Raw genomic sequence first — 24810 nt, 5'->3', positions numbered from 1 at the left:
TTCCCTTACATTCACTTGAGTCTCATGGAACTCCTATGCATTGTGGCTCCACCGGAACTCTGTGCCTCTGGGGCATGGCAAATGCTGCATATTAACTGGGTAGCAAGGAGCTCATGATAGTTTGTGCCCATCTCAACTCATATGCATATTCCATTGCCCCATTGGCCCTCACGTATCAACTACAAATTCAACCATAGTATGAGTGAGAATTTCACAGTGGCAACAGTAAAGTGTAGGCCATGGGCAGTGCTCTTTTGAGCACAGCCTTTCTGAGTTTGCAGCTGCACAGGTTGGTAGCATGCCATCAAGCTGGACCTGGGACTGAGAAAGGGTTATAATTGGGTGGCTGGGAGGAAAAAAAAAAAAAAAAAACAGGTGGAGCAGAAACCTTGGCTTTGGCAAAATAATAACAATAATAATAACAATGATAATAATAATTATTATTTTTAATTTTCTTATTAAGAAAGAACCCTAATCTGTTAGATTTTCTGGTCTGATTTCTCCCAAAAACATCTGAAAGTATTGTTTATATCTTGGGCTAACAGAGTAGGGAAGATTGGAGGTGTCTTTGCCATTTTTTTCATTATAATTGTTAAGGAAACTTCTCTGAAGTAGAAGCAAGAGACCTAATGAACCTACACTATATAGACTTAAATTCCTTATCATACAGGAAAATTTAAAATACATTTTCAGTACCCCGCTTGTACTTTTTAAACAACTACTGGAACTTAAAACTACAGAATGGTTATGAGAGTAAAACTAGAATAATATTTTCCATCCCACTCATTTTTTTGTAGAAAGTTTGTGAAATTCAAGACTTCTGCCATTATGCTTTTGCAAATGTCAGGATAATCAAGTTATATAATGAGATTTATAGTAATGTCTTCATTCAGAATTCAGTAAGCTATTTTCCAGCTTGCAGTTTACTGAAATTGGACTCTCCTTTGAATTTTGAAAATTTCACACATTTAAAAAGAGTTCATATTATATTTCATACTGGGTTTCTATGGCAAGATTGTTATTCTTTTTAACTTTTCCATCAACTACTAGTTTTTTATGCAAAGTCTGTGAAACCACATAAGTGAAGTTCTGTAGACTAATAATGATTGATTTTCAATATTGAGTAATTTATGAAAGTATCAAAGGTAGTTACTAAATTAGCACTGTGGCTTCCTGTTTGCAGTTATTAAGAATAAGAATTTATATTGGCAGAGTACCTGCTCCAAAGTGTTCCACAATTATGTCCAGAATGGTAAAAACAAAATGAAGACTGAAAAACTTTAAAACCCTTCCAATGGGGTATGTCATGCCCAACCAAGAGAATTACCTGTTGTCCCTGGCCATAGGTCCATATACATATTGGAAAAAATGAACCACAACCCAGAGAAATCCTGCTTTGACAGGATTTGGTTAATTTTGTTTCTAGTACATATTCCATTAGAAATGATTCAGTTTGATAGAATGTGTTTGCCGGTTAACTAGCAGTCCTCCTCACTTGGTGTCAATAACGGGTCAGTTATACTCAAGGCCCAGAACAAAAGCCAAGCTTTCTGCCTTTTCTCTCCACTGCTGCTGTCTCCTCCTGTCAAGATTCCTGATGGAGGCAGGCTCTACTCCATAGGCCTGTTTTCTCTCACCCAGCAACTACTTGAGCTTGAGCCTTGTAGAGTAGGGTCTGGAGTCCAGATAATCTTAGTGGACCCTAAAAAATCACAGGCAGCAAATTCTACATTTAAGAAGTGAAATGTGAAATAATTTGGGAACATTTACTGAAAATCTAGTTTTTAAATCTTTTGTAGGTGGCCATAGGTTCTATAAGCTGCAATATATATTCTGCTCAGGAGCAAGGGGAGAGATGGAGGGACTGGCCTTGTTATCTGTACCTAGCATTTCTTTTCCTCAGGAAAGAACTTAGACGTGCCTCAAGTATAAAAACTCCTTCTTTGGTGTTCAGAAAAAAAATGAAGGGATATGGCCCTGTCTCCTTGACCTCAGTAAGTTTTGGGCATATTTGTCCCACAGAGGGTGAATTGATAGGCAGAGCTCCTCTGGTCATGCTTTCCCACCAGTTACACATTGTAGCCATTTCAGGGTCATCCATGCGTGCCAGATTGAATTAAATGCTTTTTAAAAGTCTCCGAAGCAGGAAAACATCTTTCCCCAACTGGTATTTTTTTTTAACATATTTGTTAATGAATGTCTGCACAATAAAGATGTGGTCTGTAACTTGTTTTCCAAGAAAGAATCCAATTTGGCTCTTGTAGACGTTGCTGCTACTCAGATATAGTTTAATTCTTTAATTGAAGCAGCTGCAAAATAGCTCGTGGACAACGCAACGTTCCCCAGGTTTTCCTGGAGCTGTCTGGGTGAAGGCCACCTTCACTTGTGCATTCTGAATCCCTGATTTTGTCAGAGAAGCTGTCAAGAAAATATCTCCTCTGGGGCCATTGAGCCTGATGTTGGCCTACTAAAACTGTGGTTAAGTCTGTGGCTGATTTCACAGGCTTAATTCTACTTTTTGAACTCAGAAAGATGCTATCTTGATGCCACCCTGGACGAAGGAATCAGTCAACTTCTCTCTAACTTCCCTTCCAAAGATTTCTCCCCGACTCAGTTTCTATAGCCTATTCAGAAGGCAGTGTGTGACGTAAAATCTATTCTGCAAGCAACTTAAATGCATCTTAATTTTTCTAACTTATACAAGCACTTTTGGTGCAGCAAAGCTTAGATGGTAAAAGAGAGAAAAGGTGTCCAGGGAGAGAAAGGACCCATTATAGGGGCTTGCCCTTTTCTGTCCATGAACATCAAAAGGATGAGTCAGTTAAGGAAAGAAACATGGAACCTCAGAATTAGCTCAGAAACATCACTGGCCTTTGAAACCAAATTCTGAGCTCTTCAAAGTATGAGAATGTGTCTTAGCTGGTTCGGTGCATCACAAGTGCTCAGCAATGGTGGATGATGATGACAGTGATGGTGTTGTTGTTGGTGGTGATGGTGGTGGTGGTGATGGTATCTAGCCAGAAAATCCTTCTAAAATATTATCTGTTTATTTCTAGTCAAGGACTTTGTGGCACACAAACACACTGGTCCCTAGCTTTCACATTCAAGTTCCACTATTCACTTTTAATCTTTGTCTTTCTCCCCCATTTTCTCTCTCCTTTTCCTGCATATGCCCCTTTGGATACTTTATCCTCTGCTTGCTATCTTTTCATTAGTTAGCTGTTTCTCACATATCACCATTAAATATAAAATGCAAGTATGTCTGTATGTATATTTTTGAGAGCCTCTGTGATTTGTGTGGGAGGGGATACCCCAGTGTTTTCCATTTCCCACACTCTAGGTCAGTGGCTCTCCAAATCCAAATGAGAAGATAGAGAGTGCTGTAACCAGAGGAGGAAGAATGAATCTCAGAGCACAAAACTGATCGTGTCCACTCTAACCATCCTACAGACAAATCTTTGCATGTATCTATGATTATTTCTTTGGAATATGCTATGAGAAGTAGAATTATTGAGTCAAAGAGTAAGCAGCAATTTAAGGCTTGGGATGTATATTGCTAAGTTACTCTCAAATACATTGATATCTGGTAATTTCTTCATTCTTTTCTTTTTTAATTGTTGTAAAATATATGTAACACAAAATTCCATCCTGACAATTTTCAAGTCTATAATTCAGTGACATTATGTTCACTCACAATGTTTCGCATCAGCTCCATTATTTATTTCCAAAATTTTTCATCTCTCCAAATTAGTACTCTGTAACCAGGAAACAGTAACTCTACTCTTGCCTTTTCCAGCTTCTGGTAATGTTATTTTACTTTCTGTCTCTATGAATTTGCATATTCTATGTAGTTCATTTAAGTGGAATCATACAATATCTGTCCATGTGTGTCTATCTTATTTCACAATTCAGTATATTATTGTTGAACCACATATCAGAACTTTATTCCTTTATGTGACTAGATAATATATACTTTGTTATCCTAAGTGGGCATTTCAGTAAATTTCTATCTTTTGACTTTTATGAATAATGCTACTGTGAATATTCACATACAAGTATCTAAGTCCCTGTTTTCCATTTTTTTTCATTATATACCTAGGAGTCGAATAGCTGGGTCGTATGCTAATTCTGTGTCTAACTTTTTGAGGAGTGCCAAGTTTTTCCACATCGGTTACACTATTTGGTGATTCATGCTGGATACTAAACACTAAGGCTAAGAATGTGGCTTAGTGATAGAGTACTTGCCTAGCATGCCTGAGGCCCTGGGTTTGATTCCTAGTGCCACCCCAAAAAAGAAAAAACATTAGGAGGTAGGACATACTATACACCAGGAAATGCTTCATTGGCATTCTAAACCTCCATGTCTGCTATTCAAGTTGCTGAAACAAGAATAGTTCAGATGCATTTTTTTTGCCTGAAATAACTTTTCACTGAAAACTTTGGCATTTTTTACATGATATTTCCCAGTTCTGCCCTGACCTTTTGAGCCCAGACAGCATTGCCTGACTTTTCCCAGTGAGCAGATGAAGGCACATCTTCATGCAAGCTCATGATTGTTTTCAGTCACAGATGCCTGTAATTCTGATTTCATGTCCTGGTACTTCTGATGCCCCTGTATGAGGACCCTTTGGACTGTGGTTCTGGGTTGGAGGCTGCATGGATCTCCATATCACTCAATTCTCTGGCTTGGGCATCACCACCATTTGTATTGGGTTAGAAATTCATCATCACTACCTCTGGCTGCTCCAAAGAGCCCCCAACAGAACCAATCTCCAACCCTTACTAAGGCCTAGAATTGATGAGTCTGAATAAAGAAAATATCTTTAAATTTTTTTCAAAGTAAATTACCTGATGTCCAGTTATAGATTAGATTGTATGAAAGAAGCAGGGGATGAGATTAAAGGGAAAATGGGTACCTTTGGGTCCTCCTAATTTCACCCATTGATTGAGTACCTTTATGTTCTAGGTGCTGTGTTAGGCTCCAGGGATTTAGCTATAAAAATATATATTATGGTCCAATTATCATGGAATTAATAGTCCAGAAGAAAAGAGACATATGAGTCAGATAATCCTAGCAATACATTCTAAATACAAACTGAGTCAGGTGTCCTAAATGAAGGGAATGGTTCTTTAAGAACATGTAACACAGAATTGAAATGGCAGGGTGGCACAGGGGGGCTTCCTTGGAAAAGTAGCCCCTAAGGCAATTATCTGAGTTAACAAAGTATGTGTGAATTGAGGGGATTGGAATAGGAAGTAATTAGAGAAACAGACTCCATCAGTCGTGGGAAGAAAAAAATCCCCATCCTTGAGCATAAAAAGCCAGATAGAGAAAGATGAAGTGGGAAGGGGCAGTTTGGACTAAAACCTCTGGTTTTTCTTCTATGGTCTACAAGCAGTAGGAAGTAGAATAGTCAAACAATGGACCAGAGGGAATTTTTTTTCCCTAAGTAGCAAAGGAAGCAGAAAAATTGTAGCTTTTAGAATTTCTGAAGATGCCTCCCTTACATGGGAAATTTCTGGATCTGGCTGGCAGCTTTCTCTCTGTGGAGGAAGATGGAGCTATGGGGTTGCTTCCCCTACATGTTAGCTCTGGCAGCCCACCACATCTGGTATAAAACCAACAGTAATATTCCTCTCATTTCTTCTTGGCTCTCCACAGCCAAATATCTAGATGAAGGGTGGCTACTGGTGTAGCATCTGTGCCCACTTAGGATGAACTTGGTTTTTGTGACTTTGGAAGTAACACAAGAGGCTCCACGAGGAAAAATATTTGTAATTTTGCTCTCAAATGTCAGAAACAGAAAATACTGAGATTAAACAAGCTGAGGCACCTGCAACAGGGCCTGTCAGAGCTCAGGAAAACCAGGTTCTCTGAACTTTCTCAAGTTATCGTTTCACTCCTATTCAACCCTGGAAGCCCGCCATCAGCTCCAGGTGAATCCTATTTGATTTTCCACTCAAAGAATACCAACATCTAGGGCAATGGGGATTCAGGAGATCCCAGATCTCAAGGAGCTTCTTTCCAGCCGTACTTTACTTTCCCAACACACACACACACACACACACACACACACACACACACACACACACACACACAATATCTTAGGGGCAACCTGAAATGTAACTGTGTACGTGGAATATTTTCATGAAGATAAAAAGTCTTTAAAGGAATAAAGAGAAGAAGAAGCAACATTTATTAAATACTCTTTTAAATCAGGCAAAATGATAGATGTTTTCAGGTACATTCTCTCATTTAATCCCTAAGAGGACACTGAGGTTTAAGGGCAATCAATAGCTTTCCAGGATTTGAGTGTATATCTTTCAGCTCTAAGTAAATTAATTTTCTACTTTTGTTTCTCTGTGAAGCCTTCCCTGAATTTCCTAAGTCATTTAAAAAAAAAAAAAAGTTTCCCCTTCTGAATTCCCAAAATGCTGCAAGCAGTTTCTGCTCACATGATGTTTACCTTAGTCAACTTAATTTTACAGAGAGTTGTTTACATGTGTGTTGGCTCTTAAGTCCCCAGAGGACAGAAAGATGTTTCATCATCTTTGCACCCCTCAGGCTGAACAAAACACCTTGTACACCACTCGTATGTACTCATAAAATGCTTATAGTATAAAAGAATCAACTAATGTATTTACAGATCTCACTGGATTGGTCAGAGCCTAGGGCCACAGACCAGCCCACTCTTTTTCAACCCCAGCTCTTTAGTATATCATCAGAGGTCTCATGAGTACACAGTATAGGCAACCCCCTCCACAAACCCAATCCCTAATCACATTTGAATATGCAGGTTCCCTTGCCACCTTTCGACCTATTGGAACACACCCCAGAGCACTGGTCCACCAGAACTCACGTTCCAGGTCTGAAAGCCAGACTATAGTTAGCAGCCAACGCATGCTCTAGAAACATGAGAGAGGTTATCTGAGCAGAGAACACTTGGGGTTCTGGATACTTAGAACATGGTCTAGAAGAAAGGGGCTGTAGCTGGGGGGGAGGTGGTTGCACCCTTGAACTTTTGGGTCTCTCACCCCATAGAGAGGGCCTCATAGAAGGAGGGCCAGAGCTTGGCCTTCTGAAGCAAGGGTCCCCTTGTCTAGCTCTAGTTTATTGGAAATAGTAAATGTCAGAAATTCTGAGTGAAGTACATAGATATGTATTCAAAGTATGTATTAGATTAAGATGCACTAAAAATGATAAAACAAACCCAGAACCAAATCATACACACTGGTTCATCATTGTTATTGTTCTGTTTGACCCTTTTTTCCCTTTTTGGTGTTTACTTTCTTGCAGAATTTGCCATCACTAATTTTTAGTGAGCTAGGCTGGGTGAGGAGGAGGTGGGACTGAGGGTAGAAGGGAAACCCACGATTGCTGCTGGGCAACCAGTCGCCATCCCATCCTGCAGAACCAGCATGTGAGCATTCAGAAGCTACGAATCCTGGCCCATGCTCATTCTCTTGACCAAATCAATCACCAGTCCCATCATTGTTATCTCCTAAGTATATTTCAAATCCTTTTTCACTTCAATTTAACTTCCTCAACCAAAACTATCATCATTCTTTTAAATTAACCTCCTAAGTTTCCTCCAATCCATTTTCTGCGCAGTTGTGAAAGTCAACTTGCTAAATGTTAAGTGGAATAATCTCACTATTTCCCTTCAAATTTCAGTATGGTTTCCCATTTATTTTAAGATGAATTCGAAAATCCTTAAGTCCACATGAACTGATCTATCTTTCTCATCTTGTGTCACTCTTTGCCTTTGCTTGCCGAAAGCCAGCTGAATTGGTCTGTGTTCATTTTCCCAGACATGTCAAACTCTTTCCCAGGGGCTTTGTAAATTTTCTTTATCTTGCCCAAATAACTTTCTGTCCCCTCCCCTCTTTTCCTCAAATCTTAAAAATCACTCTATGAAAGATACCATCCCCAACCTCCTGAACTGGATCAAACCTTTTATTATGGGATCTCTTGGAATCTATCATTAGCACCATTGGCATTAATTAACTGAAGCCAACCAAGCCAATATGGTTTCATGCACCTATAGTCTAACTCATTGGCTTTAAGGACTGTCTTTCCTGCTAGGTTATAAGCTTACTAGTGGCAAGAACTGTATTTGACATGTCCAGTACAGTATCCTGAATGCCTAACACGGAGCCTTGAACATAGTAGGCATTCTGTGATTGAATTACAGCACCTCCTATAGCAACTGGGCTACAGGAATTGGCCCATTAGTTTCAGACCTCAAGGAATGAAGAACTCAGCAGTTAATCCAATCAACCCTGTAACCCTCTGTCAGTTCCTGTTTTCCTAGTTATTTTGGTTTTACTCACTTCATGTACTCTCTTGTCTAGCTTCCAGACAGCAATTGAATTTTTGACAAATATTGAAGAAAAAGAAAAGATTAAAAACCTCCATCTTTTTATTGTCATATGCTATTAGTTTTTCACCTCCAACTAATAAATGGACTCTGTTTTTCTTCAGCTTCTCATGTCTGATGCATTTAAGGAATGTCTGTCTTTGTCTCTCTTTGTCCCTTGAAAATTGCAATACATTTTCATTGGATAATTTTTTTATTATTGATATAAAAAGTCATTATATTTACATTTCTTATTAATAACTCACATTATCTGGTAACATCTCATTATGTTCTTTCATTCAAGGTCTTTTTTTATACATGTACCTATGTTTATTTTTCTCCTTTTTGTTTTAGGCATAAAGATATTCTTCCCACTTTTTCGTGTCTTTTCCTTAAAAAATATTCAGAAGTCATTTCATTTATTTAATTTTATTTATGATTATATAAATGACATATATAAATAACTAAAATTAAAAAATTGAAGGATGGGAAAAAGGGAAAGAAAGAAGACAAAGGGAGAGAAGGAAGCAGAAAGGAAACAATTCGATTCTGCTGAGAGCTAGTTTTCATGAGAGAGAGTTGAGAATAGAAAGAGAGGATGGAGTTTTTAAAAAGAGGCAGGATAAATGAGAAACTGAGGCAAGAGCAAGGATGAAAGGGGGTACGAAAATGGTCTCTGGCACTAAGTAAAAGTAACACTCTTCCATGAACTGGATCACCAATAGTCCTCCATTCCCCTGAGGAAGAGATGATAAACTAAGAGCAAATGACCACTAACCCATCTCTCTTGTGCAAAACAGTTAAAAGAGATGCCAGCCAATGGGCAGGTCATCAGTATCATTTGCCCAAAGGAATGTCTAATAAACAAATCATACAAAATGTTCCATCATTTATCTTTTTAATGTATTGCTGGCACATACAAAAGATTAGCTGTGCCAATATGTTATTTTTAAAGCAAAATGATACAATCAGAATTGTGAGTCCATCATGCAACCCCAAAACTACAACATTAGCAATAACTCCCCTCAATCTATGAATCCCTTCTCCATCCCTTCACCATTCCTGATTCCTCTTGTCACATCCTCAGTAACCATTGTCCTAAAGTTTGTTTATTCATATATAGCACACTCAATTTGACTACAGCTTATGTGTGCTTTAAAAATATATTTAAGCTAATTGTGAACTGATGTTTTCAAAAACATAAAGCAAGTATTTACCTTCCAAATGTGAGAAATCCAGTCATTGCCAGATCATAGGCTTCACCTGGGTACAGACCTTTGAATTGGAGGTGGGATGTAGGTAATGAGGGCTTTTGCACAGTGATGCACACTCTGGAAATGGAAGTGAAGAGATCCTGCACAGTTTTCATAGACTATCGAATGGATAGACAGGGAGAAGAGGAATGTAGAAGCACTTTGAAAGTGTTTTCTCTAGAGATGGAAAATCAGCAAATCTGCCAACAGAGCAAGTTTGAGGCTTAACACTGGGTTCTCTGTTTTGCTATGCTTACTACCAAATAGTTACCAGAAAACTCCTAAAAATAAACTTTTCTGGTTTCATTCACTGAGATAAAAAAAGGTTTACATGGCTTTTGTTTTGTTACAGATTTATTTTCTTTATAACATATCTATGATAATTTCTTAAGAGAAATTACATGATTGTGAACTTTTACCTTCAAGTAGAGGAAGTTTTTGATAGTTCTTTTTATATTATGTGTAAGAAGTTTTAATAGTCTAAAAATGTAAATTCTTTTCATCTGAGTTTTAAATGTAATGTGATTCCAAGGTCCCAATAGATTTTGTTAAGACACTGAATAATCTGATTCTGAAATGCCTTTGACTGAGCAAAGGCCCAAGATTAGCAAAGCCATTCCTAAAGAATAGGATAGGAGGACATGCTCTACCAGGTTTCACGATACAGAATAAAGCAGTAAGGAATAGTGCAGGGCAGTACTGCATTAGAGAACTCAGAAACAGACCAATGAATGTATGGGCATTATGCATCACTAAATAACAGAGAGACTAATTAATAGATGATGCTGGTATATGGAAAACATGAAATTATATACCTATCTCACAATATACCCCAGATCAATTCTAGACTGATTAAAAACTTAACCATAAAAGAAAAAATACAGTTTTAAATGAAAATATAGATTATCTTTCTGAGCTAGACATAAGAAAGAACTTATTTTTAAAAAATATTTTTTAGCTACACATGGACACAATATCTTTATTTTGTTTATTCATTTTTATGTGGTGCTGAGGATCAAACCCAGTGCCTCACATGAGGCAAGTGCTTTGCCACCAAGCCTTAATCCCAGCCCCAAGAAAGGACTTCTTAACACACAAAAAGAAAGTGATAACAAGTACACAGATACTTCTGGAAGTAGTTTGGAATAATTGATATCACTTTGAAAGGCTGTTAGGCATTACCCTGTAAAGTTGAATATTTGTATACCTATAATGGCACAATTCCACTCTTTGGTATAAATCTAAAATAAAGATTCTCAAACTTTAATGAGCATCACAGTTACCCAGAGAGCCACACTATTTGGGAGCCCCACCCCTGGAGATTCTAACTCAGTAGACCAAGAATGATTTATTTCTGTGGATTTGTATTTCTTCAAAGTCCTAGATGTTGAGGTTGCTGCTGGTCTCTAACACAGTTGCAATAATACTCCCCTAGGTTTTTTCATCTGTTTATTAAGAAATAGGAACAATAATTTTAAAGCCATGTTGCTTATACTAGCAAAAATTTGTACACAACTCAAATCAGCAAATGAATGAATAAATAAGTTATGGAATGTTCACACAATGAAATAATATACAACATTGAAAATGAATGAACTATACATGCATATATCAACCTGGCTGAGTCTCAAAACATTAAATGAAAAAAAAGACAAAATTATGCACATCGTGTTATCATTTTTAAAACATTAATATCAAGTACGTGTGATATATATCATCTATAAACTTGTATGATAAAGATGGACTTAAGGATAGCTTATTCACTATATGATACTATAGTAACCATTTATTAAGTTATTTAAAAATAATAAAGTTAGTTCCATATATCAAACCATTTCTAATGAATTAAAGGTTATATTTTTAAATTATATAAAAAAAGAACCAGAGGAAATTTAAGTGAAGATATATCTGATCCTTGCATGCAGAAGACTTTCTAAGAATAAAAGCAGAAGAAATCAAAAGAAAAACATTGATACATTTCTGTAAATTTTTTTTAATTCTTCATGAAAAATTATAAAAAGTAAACTAAAAATTTGACAAGCATGCTACACAGGGTGATGCACATCTGTAATCCCAGTGACTCAGGAGGCAAAGGCAGGAGGATTCGAGATGGACCTGTGCAATTTAGCAAGACCCTGCCTCAAAATAACAAATGTAAAGGACTGAAGATATAACTCAATGTAAAGCACCCCTGGGCTCAATCCCCAGTACCAAAAATAATTGAATATGATATGTGTATCATATACAACTAAAGGATTCTTACTACTAATATTAAAAAATATTTTGCAGAGGATTCTGGAAGATGATGGAATAGGAAGCTCTAAGAATCAATCTGTCTACCTAGATGACAACTGCACTGGCAGAATCTGTCTGATCTAACTATTTTGGTACTCTGAAAGCTTACAGTTGCAAGAGAAGGCTTGGATGATGAATTGCAGTTAATCTTGTCCAATTTCAGCTCTGAGTTCATCAGTGACACTACCCATTCCTTATCCCTTAGCCCTGTGGCAGGCATCTGTGCACAGTTCCTGAAGCAGCTGAGACACAGCTTGCAGACACAAGAAGAGGCCAAAAAGACACTGTCCCCCAAGTATCAGGGATGTCTCTGTCACAGGCAAATGAGTGAGCCAAAGCTCCAAGCCTCGGTTCCTGTGTCCCAACGAAATCAAATTTAGAGTTAGACATGAAAAGCCAAGCAAGAGAATTTTATTATAAGTCATATTAAGGTTCAAACAAAAAACACCCTCAAGAGGGAAAAAGAGTGGGTCATCTCTGAGTAGAAAACAACAAATGAAATTTAATGCTACTTCCAAATTTATTACCATTTGACATTCACAGGAGAACTGGAGTTTACCTTCTGCATTCTTCACCAATTCAGTGTTTAACTCCTGCTTCATGTTGGGTGTGGGAGTTTTGGATCCTAGTTGTCCTGTCTGTCAATCATCCCATTCAAGAGGCTTCATCTACAAGTCAATCCTATGTTAATGTGGGTGCTGGGGTCAATTACCAGGCAAACTTTATCTTATGGTGCCTGTACTAATAAAGAAATTTCCCTTTAGATATACACTGAGAAAAACTCAGCCATAAATTCTAACTTTACAATGATCCTTGTTGACCCTATCAGGAGTTAGCCCTGTAGGTCTTTTCCTTCTTGACATATTTCTTACTTGGTTCCCTTTGTTTCCATCTATTTATTCTCAGGGTTAGTACACCTGTTGTTTTCTTACAAGTTACTCAATTATTCATTAGGCAATTTAAAGAAATCCCAGGTCCCTGGTACATTATTGGATCACATTCCACTACTCATTACAAACTACTACCTAATATCTCCTCTGGTTGTTGATTGCTGCTTCAGATCTCTCCTCTGATGGCTGATTGCTGCTTCTGATTACAGAGGTATAGACAGAGAAACAGGCAGTCATTGTTTTTGTACCATTATTGTAAACCCCTCCCTCCCAACTGAAGTGACTACAAAGGATTTAAAAGATCTGTGCTTTTTTTATTTACCACCTTCATATTTTTTCTTTTTCCCTTTTGAGTAGCCAGACATTCAAAAAACAACTGCATATGCAGAGAAAATTAGAAATTAACTAACATGCCTAGGGAAAGGTACAGGATCAGATAAAAAACAAGAAAACCTTAAGTTTATATTTCAGGCTGATCCTTGGCACAGAGAAAGTCTACAACAATTTAAAGAAATAATGAAAACAGTAAAACAACACACTGTGGGGAAGAGGAGAATGTGATTTCTAGAATTACCACATTATTAGATTCAAATGTCTGGTTTTCAATAACAAGAAAATCACAAGGCATACAATGAAACACAGAAATTGGCCCATTTAAAGAATAAATAAATACATACTGTTCCTGAAAAATATCTGATGGAAGATTCACTAGACAAGGACTTTAAAATAATAGCTTAGGGTTCCTAAAAATGTGAAGAAAGTAAAGAAAATCATGTAAGAACAAAATAGAAATAGCAATAAAGAGCCTAAAAACAAACCAAAAAGAAATTCTGGAGCCAAATAATACAATAACTGAAATGAAAAAAATCAGTGGAGAAATTCAAAGGCAGATTTGAACAAGCAGAAGAAAGAAAAGCAAACTTGAAGATAGTATATTGGAAATTATCAATTCTGAGGAACAGAAAAAAAAAAGATTGGAGAAATGTGAACAGGTATCTATCTAAGGTATCTATCTGTGAGATACCATCAAATGTGCCAACATATGCATTACGGGAGTTCCAGAAGAAGAAAGTAAGTGATAGAATATTCAACAAAGTGATGACAGAAAACTTTCCATATTTGATGAAAGACATGAACATAAACATCCAAGAAGCTCCATAAAGTATAAGTAATAAACCTAAAGAGACCCATACCAATACACATTATAATGAAACTTTGGAAGCCAAAGAGAGAATCTTTTTTTTTTTTTTTTTTTTTTTTTGGTGCCAGGATTGAACCTGGGGGTACTTAGCCACTAAGCCACACCCCTAGCCCATTTTATATTTATTTTGGGACAGGGTCTTGCTAAGTTGCTTAGGGCCTCAGTAAGTTGATGAGGTGATGAGGCTGGCTTTGAACTTACAATCCTCCTGACCCAAAGAATGAATCTTGAAAACAGCGAAAAGCAATTCATAACATACAAGAGATTATCAGAAGATTTCTTATCAGAAACTTTGAAAGCCAGGCTGATCTATTCAGAGTACCAAAAGAAAAGAACTGTCAACCTATATTCATCATTTTTTTTTCAAAATTAAGGAAGAAATTAAGACTTTCCCAGATAAGCAAAAGTTGAGGAAGTTTGCTACCACTAAACCTGCCATTCAAGGAATGTTCAAAGGAATACTGCAGGTTGAAATGGAAGTACACTAGACAATAGCTAGAAGTCATACAAAAAATAAATATCTCACCAAAGGTACATACATGGGCAATGCTAAAAGTTAGTATTATTGTAACAGCAGTTTGTAACTCTGTTTTTTATTTTCTACATGATTTTAGAGACTAAAACATTTTTAAAAATAATTATTAGTTGCAAAATTTGCATTATTGTAATTTTGATTTGCAACCTATATTTGTTTCTACATAATTTTAAAAAACCTAGTTTTTAAAAAATCATTAGCTAATGTTTTAGAGAACACAGTGTATAGAATGGTAATTTTGTGATATAAGCCATTGAGAGGTAGGGACAGAGCAGTGAAGGAGCACTGTTGTTTTTTGTTTGTTTGTTTGTTTGTTTTGTTTTGTTTTTTGTGTTGCTGAAGTTAAACTGGTTTAAATGGAAATTAAAGTGTTGTAATTATGATGTTAATTGTAATACCAATAGTGACCACACACAAACATACACACACACACACACACACACATTATAGAATACACATGAAAAGCAATGAGAAAGGAATTTAAATATTCACTACAAAAAGTCAGTAAAAACACAAAAGAAGATAGTAATGCAGGAAATGAAAGACAAAAAGCTAAAAGACCTATAGAAAAGATTAACAAAATGATAGAAGTCATTCTTCATCAATGATTATTGTAAATATAAGCGGGTTAAATTCTCCAGTCAAAAGACAGATTGGCCAAAAGGATTCTACAAAAAAAACACAATCCAGTTGTATGCCATATATAAGAGACTTTAGTCCAAAGACAAACAGATTGAAAGAATGGAAAAAGAAAATTCCATGCAAATGGTAACCAAGAGAAAATAGGGGTGGCTATAGTAATATTAGACAAAATGATTTTAAATCAAAAAAGTTTATAGCAGACAAGGAAGGCCATTATGTAGTAATAAAAAAAAAGTTTGAATACAGCAAGAGAATTTAGCAATCATAAATATTCATACATTTAATAACATCAAAATTTATATGAGGCAAAACCTGACAGAAATGGGAAGAGAAATATACACAGTTCTACAATAGTAGTTGAATACTGTAATCCCCATTCTCAGTAGTGGTTAGAACAACCAGCAAGAAAATAATTAAGGACACAGAGAATATAAGCAACACAATAGACCAACTGGATCAAACAAAACATTCTACCCAACAACGGTAGCATAAAATTCTTCTTGTTGCACATGGAATATTTTCTTCAAGATAGACCACATGTGAGGTCACAAATAAAGCCAAAACATGGAACATAAAGAATGGAAATTTTGACCTAGGGTACAACATAGATGAACCTTGAGGATATTATGCTACAATACATAAGCAAGTCATGAAAAAGTAAAATAAGGTATGATTCCACCTATATGAGGTACATAGAAAGTAGGATAGTGTTTTCTAGGGGATTAGGAGAGAAAGGAATTGGGGAGTTTAAGTTTAGTGGGTATAGAGTTTGAGTTTTAAAATTGGTCAAGATGGTAAATTTAATTTAATAAGAAAAGCTGAGGGGAAATACTGGTCATTAAGAATTAATTCCATCAACTTGTTTTATGTATCGATTCAAAACCTCTTTAAGATTTTGCCCAAAAATCCTCAACTCTTCTTAGAGAATATTCTGGCACTTAGCTTTCCCATAGTTTGAAGTTAATATTAAACCTGAGTGAAAATTCAACCCTATCACTTAATAATGACAAAGAGTATTCATGTTGATTTCTCTGAAATATATATTTATCTTTACAAAATTATTGAGAATTAAACATAATATCTCTTTTTCCTAAATGTGAGTGACTTGCTATAAATGTGTCTTAAGTGAAAATCACCATGATGCAAAAATCACAGCCATTCCAAATGCAAAGTTTGAGAGCAAGCCTTTATAGCTTTTTAATATTTCCTAAATAAAAACCAGGTGTTTGTGGTAAGACATTGAAATGAAGGATAAGAAAAAGAAACATGCTGCAAGTGAGTTGGAATTGGAGAAATAGACATGTTTAAACATGCTGCAAGTGAGTTGGAATTGGAGAAATAGACATGTTTTGTACTTTCACCTTTCTTCGGAATGCTCTGAGAATGCAGGAATCAGAAATTGAATCACAGTAACTCCATATACTACAAATAACTGTCCCCTCCAGAGTACATAAATGTATTGTACAGCCATGGGGGGCAAATAAATCTCTGTTTGCTTTCACAGGTTAGCACTGACTAGTTTTGTGGCCTGAGATACACCTTTAAACATTCTCATATCTATTGAACAGGAATAATAATCCCTAAGAACCTTTATTATTTTTTTCAAAAGGCATGCTGTGAATCAGTAAGAAAAAGGTGGAAATTCCATTGGAATGTAATAGATATTTCACAAAGTAATTTGAAAAACAAAGAAACTATAACCAAATCAGAGTAAATTAAACCAATGATATTTTCTCCTTCTATGTGATTGACAATAATTGAATATTTGTCATTTTAGATATTAGGAGACCATATTTAACAGCCATCCAAGGGCCACTTAAAATTAATTAAGTTAAATAGTTGGGCAGGGCTTAGATCCTGCTACTCAGAGAAGATTTGGAGCTATTCTGGTGACAAGGAGCTTTGAGAATTTGTTCTCATTTATACAATTCACCAGAAATTTGGGGGCAACTAATGTTATAGATGACCACACAAGAAAAAAAACAAAGATGTAAAGATGAGGGCAGAGAAGATGAGGATGATGTCTTGAACACTCTAGAGTATGCACTGAATAATGTTCACTGAATTCCAAGGTAGGTGGGGCAAATGAATTAGGAAGCCTTATTTACATGTTATAAACAGTGAAGTCATTACTCCATAGTAGTTGTTAAGAGCTTACACAATAAAAATATAAATTTTATATGAAATATAAATTTTATATGTGATAATATCAACAACTGAAATTAAGGTGGTGATAGGCTTTTCTAAACTCACACACGCCCATGTTATAGAAAGAATATTTATTAAGCAGTTACATATGGAACCTGGAATGGTAAAATTATCACATTCTTTTTAGTTGAGAGTTATTCTTTTTATTGTAGAATACAAAGGATAACCAAGAATGGCATGCAAACATGATTCTGTTTGCCTATCTGGCTCTGGAATCAAGGACTCTGAGTTCCTTGCTGGAGAAGTTTCATCTCCCTCCCCTTTGGCTAGTGGGTCCCCATTGATGATATTTGGAGAATACTATTTTGGATTTTCATAATTGGTAGCAATCCTAGGGTTAGAATGCTTCCATTCTTCAGTTAAACCAAAGCTATAAACCACTTAAAGCCATAGGAAACAAAGTTGAAAATAGAAGGCCCTAGCTGGTTATTTCATATATGAAAAGCTTTGATTCATCTGTTGGTGTGCAGCTGTGGGTCCACTCCACTTCCCTTCCTCATTTAGTCAGTGAAAAGGGCCACTTTAGACAGAACCCAGTTCATTAGCAACCCAGAGCAAGCATTTCAGTGGGTGACCATGCTGGACCCCTGGTAGGAAGTGGTTTCTGATGTGTTTTTCATGTTCACTCAGAACACCTAAACATGAGGTCTCTCCCTGACTCTCCTCCACCTCTCTGTTCTCCTCAGGACTACTGGCTCTCTCTCCTTTACAAGCGCCTGATCGGCCCCAAAGTTTTGGCCGTGCATGTGGCTGGGCTCCAGCGGAAGCCAAGGCCAGGCCGAGTGATCCGGGACAAACTAAGGATTTATGCTCACTGCACAAACCACCACAAGTAAGTCTTAACAGAGAGGGAACAGAAAGGCCACCATGGCTCTGCCCCCATTTGGTATACCTTCAAGGAATATTTATGTTCATTATTCGTAGTTAAAAACTGCCTCTAGAATCACCATACTCTGCAGGTTTTAAATGATTTTTGATAAGTAGATTTTTCTCCAAGTCAACTCCCCTTCTCATATTTACAGGATTTATTCATAAAAGGTTAATAAAATACATGCTATTCATTCATTTGCTTATTCATCCAATAAATTTTTATTGGCCATTTTCTCTGTGCCAGTTGATATAATGCCCACAAGGTTTTTTCTGTGTGCGTAAGACTCAGGCAAGGTGAGTGGCCAAATCTCACCCTATGATCCACCAGCAGAATTTGAGAAAATAAGTTTCCATTTCTAAGATGTATGCTGGAGAGCTACACCACTAGAATCCTAGCCCTAGACCAGACTTTCTCAAACTGGAGTCCCTAGAACTAAACGAGTACCCAAAGGTAGTCATGTCAGCTTTAGAGCCATTTCAGTATTTCAAAAATCTTCTTCATTATTTTAAGTGTTAAAAGGCTAAATAAAATGTAGGCTTCTTTTTCGGGGGGATGGGGGTGCTCACATGTATAACAATCCAGTGAGGTAATATGGTGTTATCATTAGAGTTGTCTTTAAAATAAATAGGAAAATTAATTATCAGTAAATAAAGTTTGCCAGGTAAAAATTTTAAAACATTTAGACCATAAGGGAAAAACATAAAACTGGGCCTAAAGCAAAACTCATCTGGCCAAGTAGGTCTTTCTGACATAACTTCCTGTTTAAGGCAAAGTAAGCTGCTCTGGACAAGAGAATTCTTTCTCTTACTGCAGAGAAAAACCTTGGGGCAGGGACAGGTAGCTAGTGCCTCCTGCTAGACCTCCATTCCTGGGCCTATCAGGACTGATCAAGTGGAGGGGAAGCCAAAGAGCTGCCATGGTCAGATTACACCAGATGCTACTTCTCTGTCCTTGATGAGACAGGAGCCAAGCCAGTTAATTCCTCATGATAAGCTATTTCAAAGAAGCACTCTGAGCAGTGGGGGTTGGGGGCAGTTGTCATGCCTGTAGATACAAGTGCCTATTGTAGGTGAGGGGAGGCTGTTTGGGCAGAGGCCAGAAGCTTTCAACATCCCTTTTGCTCAGCAGGAAGCTCGATCCCATACCTGACAGAGAGTGACTGCTTTATGGCCTTGGCCTGAAGTTATCTGATCATCACACAAGGCAGCATTGTATTTCTTGTCTCTGCCTAGCCCTGAGGTAACCACCCAAAGGTGGACCCCCAGCCTCAAGACAGAAAAATTGATCTTTGCACCTTCGTCCCTGTTGGAAAACACACCAGGCTGTGGTCTTTTCCCTGAGGACCCAGGGAAAAACTGTCAGTAGCCTTATGGATTTAGCAGGCGTTGTATGTCCTCAGGGAGGGCCACTCACATGGTCTCAAGTCAATGTTCATTCCAGTGTTCTTTGACATTCTCATGGAAGTTGTTACAATATTCTCGGGATACCATGAACCCTGGGCCAGTGTCTCATTCATTTTTATAAACTTGATGTCAAATATAGTGACTGGCATGAAAAAGGTCTTATAAATATTTGATAAATAAAAGAAAGACTGGACAAATGTAGAAATAGGGCTTTGAGATGTTACTGCTGGTTAATGGCTCTTTCCTCTGTGGTGTCACCACATTAGCCAGGGAAGGTGGTGTGGTAGAATGGTTAGGAGTTCTCCCATTTACTACCATGAGACCTCGAACAAGTGAGTAAAATCATCAGGATTGGATCCTCTCTCTCTCCATCCTGGCTGACCTCCACTTTCTATGGGAAGTCACTGAGGAACCTTTCCGGGGAAGAGGTGCCACTAGGTTTCTATCAATTCCTCTTCCATTCCCTGTTAAAAAGAAAGAAAGAAAAAAGCTTTCATAATCCATGTCACATGTGATGCTAAGGATAAAAAAAAATGAGGCAAAGGTCTTCTTGTTCCTATTAGGTCTGGAAGGAAAGACCACAGTGGACCCACTGAGCCACAGAGGTTGCAGGTCTCCTCCCTGTGGTGGGTGCAGGTGCCTGGAGAGGTTTGTGCCCCCACATCCATCTTCCACAATCATCATTAGGAAGCTCTACTGACTCATTTAGTTCAGGTGTGGCCAAAAAAGCCAATCACAGAATTATCCCAAAGTGAGCATGTTCCTTTCATGCAAATCAGCCTTGACCAGTACTCTGAAAATGAATGTCCTGGGACAAAACAGGAATTGGATGAAAAAGTATAAACTTACTAGTAAAGCAATCCAAAGAAAGTGTCTATTAGAACAACAACTCCTACACTCCAGGGTGTATTGGACACTTGCTCTGTGACAAGCATCCTGCCAGATGTTTGCATTTACATTATCTTCTTGAGTTCTTAGGGTTCTGTGGTATCACCCCAGTACGTGAATAACAGCATTAATGATGCAAAGAAGAGAATTCTTAAAGGCCATTTGTCCCAATGCTCTATTGAACACAGGAGTCCTTTGTCTCCTTGAAATTCAGACATAAAACACTGACTTGGACACCTCACCACCTCTGAGGGAAGCCTCTTGCATTGAGGATCATTTCTGACCTAGCAGAACCTTGTCTCGTAATTGATTTAGGGAACAAAGCTGCTCATATCAACACCAGCAGGTGCTTTTCTGCTTTCTGCTCTGGAATTAACAAATTAGGACATGGGCAGAATGGCAGATCTTGTTCAGAGAACAATAAAGTTTTGACAGAGAAATCTTTTTATGAGCCATTCTGCTGAGACAATGTATGTTTCTGGGGTGGAATTGAGGTCCTTAGCCAAGTTTAGAACCAGTTGGAACCTGGTGGATGTTGAAGCAAACTTGAGCCTTTTGGGGTTCAAGTTCGTTTATTATTGGCAAAACACAACTTCCTGTTTTTCAGAAGAAATTTTTTTAAAGGCTCATAAAAAAGGTTCCTGAGGCTTCTTGGACATCAAATGACTGTTACAAAACAATATTTTGATGAGTTAAGTGTAAATGAATCAGAAACATGTGGATTAAATTTCCCTTAAAATACACAGGGGCTTTGAAATTAAGGGGAAAAATGTTTGGCAAAACAGGACCTGACTTTTACCGAACCCAAAACCTTTGAATTAGATTTGGAGACAATGGAGCAACCCAGTTTTCAAGCACATTGCCTTTCACTGGGAATGACCATGGACTGCAGAGCATCATCCTCTCTTCCTTTTCCCAGACTCCTAGCTTCACTGGAGATGTTTCTAGAACACAACTGTTTTCTATCTGGAACTCAAGATGCACTTCCCATATGACATCTCCCACCTCTTACTTTCAAGATATTCTGAGTACAGCCTCCCTTCCCTGACTCACTTCCTCCTCCTCCCATGGTAACACAGAGAAGATGTCAGGCAGGAAAGGAGCAGCCAGAAAAGATGAACTCCAGATACATGGATTGGCTGCTGGCGAAAAAGTTTCACCATGAGTGAGACATGGAGTAAGAGAGAAGTTCTATAGAGACAGTTTCTCTCTGGAAAGGGGCATTTACTGAGAAAACCAAAAGCCACCTAGACCTGACAACATCAGGAGTCAAAATGGCCTGCTGACCAAGCCTTCAGACACCAATTTCTTAAGAAACAGATACTCTCCAGGGTTAGTTTTCTATAGCAGAGAATATGCATTCTTCAAGAATCTGCATTCTCCACACATACTGTCAGGTTAATGTCATCCCCAGCCAAGCATGTGTCTTTGTAGCCATAAGTCCTCTGCTTCATGTCTTTGCCCCTCAGCCAGGCAGGGCGAGGGATGGCTGAGGCAGTGCCAATTCCTACCTTAGGAGGCTCCTGAGGAGTTCTGTGAGAGCCTGTGCACTTTAGTCCCCCAGGCTGTATGGGTTTGTCTCCCCCAGGGGATCTATGTAAATGGAAATCAGACCACTGCCAAGCAGCTTGAAAAGACAACTTTCCTGCAGCAATGCTGTGATTTCAGGTCTCTCTCCCACCCACCACTTCCCCACATTCCCACCCTTCTTTCTGAAGTCTCCAAGGGCTCGTTCTGCCCCAGCTCTGCAGAGGAGAAACTCATAAATGCAAGCATGTGGCTCTCTCCTCCTCCAGTGCTGGCTTTTGAGAGTGTTGTTTGATAGTTTGCAAAAGGGAATTACTGCAGTCTGGCAAAACTGGTGCCCACCATGCCTATTTTGCTCACACTCTAAAGCCCAGAGCACCTGCAGCTAATGGTATCTTCCTCAAGTTTCCATGTTAGCTAAGCTGAGTTGGAAGCCCAAGAGAAATCTAGTTGGTATTCTTCTTTAGTGATGGTCAGCACCAACACAGACCACCAATATCTTTCTTTAGAGCTCTGGTGACACAAGTCTGCTCACATCATTGATATTCTCTTCTGACTCATGTAGCTACAAAAGCTAGTTCATGTGCTCTAGGGGATTCCAAAAGACTGGCAGAGGAGGTACTACTGCATAGGAGAATCATTTAATAACTTATCAGAACATAAATGCAGTCATCCAGAAATCTTTGAACACAATATTGTTCCCTCCTAAGAATGCAAAAAGGATCATCTGATGCACAGCCAGCAGAATATTCTGGGAATTCTCCTCATAATTTTAAATGGAGTGTTCGAAGTGAGTGTAAGCGCATGACACACAAATGACAGAGGCATGAAGCAGATCCCAGATCAGCAAGCATCTCTTTATTCAGTGGAAAGGTCCATTTGACAAATACCTGGTGTGGCTCATTTTCAGGGATAAAATGGCTGCTGGCCACGAGGTTCTGGGCTTTATATACAGCCTTAGCAGAGCCAGGCCATGGGACCAGTTTTGGTGGCAGAATCATTCAGGCCAGGGTGGAAAGACAGGTAGGTAACCTTATCCTTTGGTAAGAGGTTATCAAACCTAAATCATTGACCAAATATCTCAGAAAGACTTTTTAAAATACAGGTTCACAGGCCACAAACCTAAATGGATTGAATCCGAATCTCTAGGGAATAGCCTTGCAATCTTGCATGTCTTTTAAAAATTCCAAGTTGACCTGCCCTTGACTGCTCAACTCTTAATTAGCACCTTTAGAAGCAGAGATGAGTGACCCAGGGAACCAGGGGTGCTACGTCGACAAGGAACACTGTTCTCCTCTGGGCAAAGTTGACTTAGAGTTTCTCTGAACTCCTTCTTTGAAGATGGGACTGGGTCATTTTTCTCTGTTTCCTCTCATTAACCCATCCAGATGGGGCCCTCAGGGACCCCTGAGAAACAAGGCTTTTTTTTTTTTTTTCTTTTTCTGCTGAGAGAAGGAAATCATTATAGTGTCATCAGTGCTTGCTGAAAAGTTCTTACACATAAGCATATAGCTCTTTTAGGCTTCTGGACATCCTGTGCAGGTTTAAAAGAAATCAAAATGGTGAATAGTTTATAATCTTGAGGCAGGTAAAATAGCAAAAGCAGGAGTCAACAAAGATAAATAAATTCAACTACACAAAATTTCTTAACTTTTATATATCAGAATACAATGTAAACAAACTGAAATGCTCAAAGAAAACTGGGTTAATCTGGGTTAATCTTGTATACAATGGTTTGCTGTGTTTAATAAGTACATAGTTTTCATAAATGAATAGGAAAATGGGCAAAAGACATGAACAGGCAGTTTACAAAAGAGGAAAGGCAAGGCAATGGAAATGGGCAAATGAAGAAATGCTGCACCTTACTATGAATTGGAAAAAATACAAATTAATAAAACATCAAGATCCCATTTTCACCTCTCAGGTTGACAGGGTATTTTAAAAGGTTAATATTTGATACTCTTAAAGTATGAGAAAATGGGTGCTCTCATTCAGAGGCTGGTAGAAACAAATGGTTGCAAAATTTCTAGAGAGTTAACATTACCAAAATGTGTGTACCCATCAGGATAAGTGAGGTTATGCTGTGATAACAAAGAACCCCCAAAATCTCCACAGCTTTCAATAAAGATGGTTATTTCTGATTCATACTATTTGTCCACCATGGCCCCCCTGTAGCTCTGTTTTGCATAATCTTTATTCCAACACCCAGGCATAGCCTCTGTCAAAACATTGTCAGTCTTCTGGCAGAGAAAAAAATTAGGGGCAAAAACATAGGCTGGCCTCTAAAGCTTCTGCCCAGAGGTCTTAGCATCCACTCGCATTTCACTGGACAAGGCAAATTATGTGATCACTTTGGGGTTCAGCAGATCAAGGACGTAAAATCTTCTCATGGGGAGGGCACCATTAGAAATAGACTGGAACGTTTGGTGACAAAACATACAATGTGCTTTCCCTTGGCCTAATATTACAACTTCTAAGAGTTTATCTATCAGAAATAATAATGATTTCCAAAAAGTTTATGTACAATTAAGCTTTTCATGACATAATTTATAATGGCAAAAAATTGAAAGCAACAGAAGTTCAAAAAAGTAGGGGATTAGCTAAATAAATGATGTTACATTTCTATGGTTGAAAAATTTACAAGTAGAAGAATATATAATAGCATGAGAACATGTTTAAGATTATTGTTAACTGAAAAAAGCTGTATGAATAATGTGATCCCAATTACATAAAAACT

At 37.8% G+C, this 24810-nt stretch overlaps 1 protein-coding gene across 3 annotated transcripts in view; it reads left to right on the top strand.

Annotated features, from left to right (window-relative positions):
• Positions 1 to 24810, top strand: part of Hpse2 (heparanase 2 (inactive)) — a 657082-nt gene that overhangs the window by 613231 nt on the left and 19041 nt on the right. For all 3 annotated transcript variants that reach the window (XM_026394812.2, XM_026394811.2, XM_026394810.2), the window contains one exon: positions 18071 to 18216. In XM_026394812.2, the coding sequence (XP_026250597.1) occupies positions 18071 to 18216 (146 nt within the window). The remainder of the gene's footprint in view (positions 1 to 18070; positions 18217 to 24810) is intronic.

Source organism: Urocitellus parryii, chromosome 5 (genome assembly GCF_045843805.1).
Source record: "Urocitellus parryii isolate mUroPar1 chromosome 5, mUroPar1.hap1, whole genome shotgun sequence".
Lineage (NCBI taxonomy): Eukaryota > Metazoa > Chordata > Mammalia > Rodentia > Sciuridae > Urocitellus > Urocitellus parryii.
Note: the sequence above shows the minus strand (reverse complement) of the source record. Positions and strands in the feature narration are given on the sequence as shown.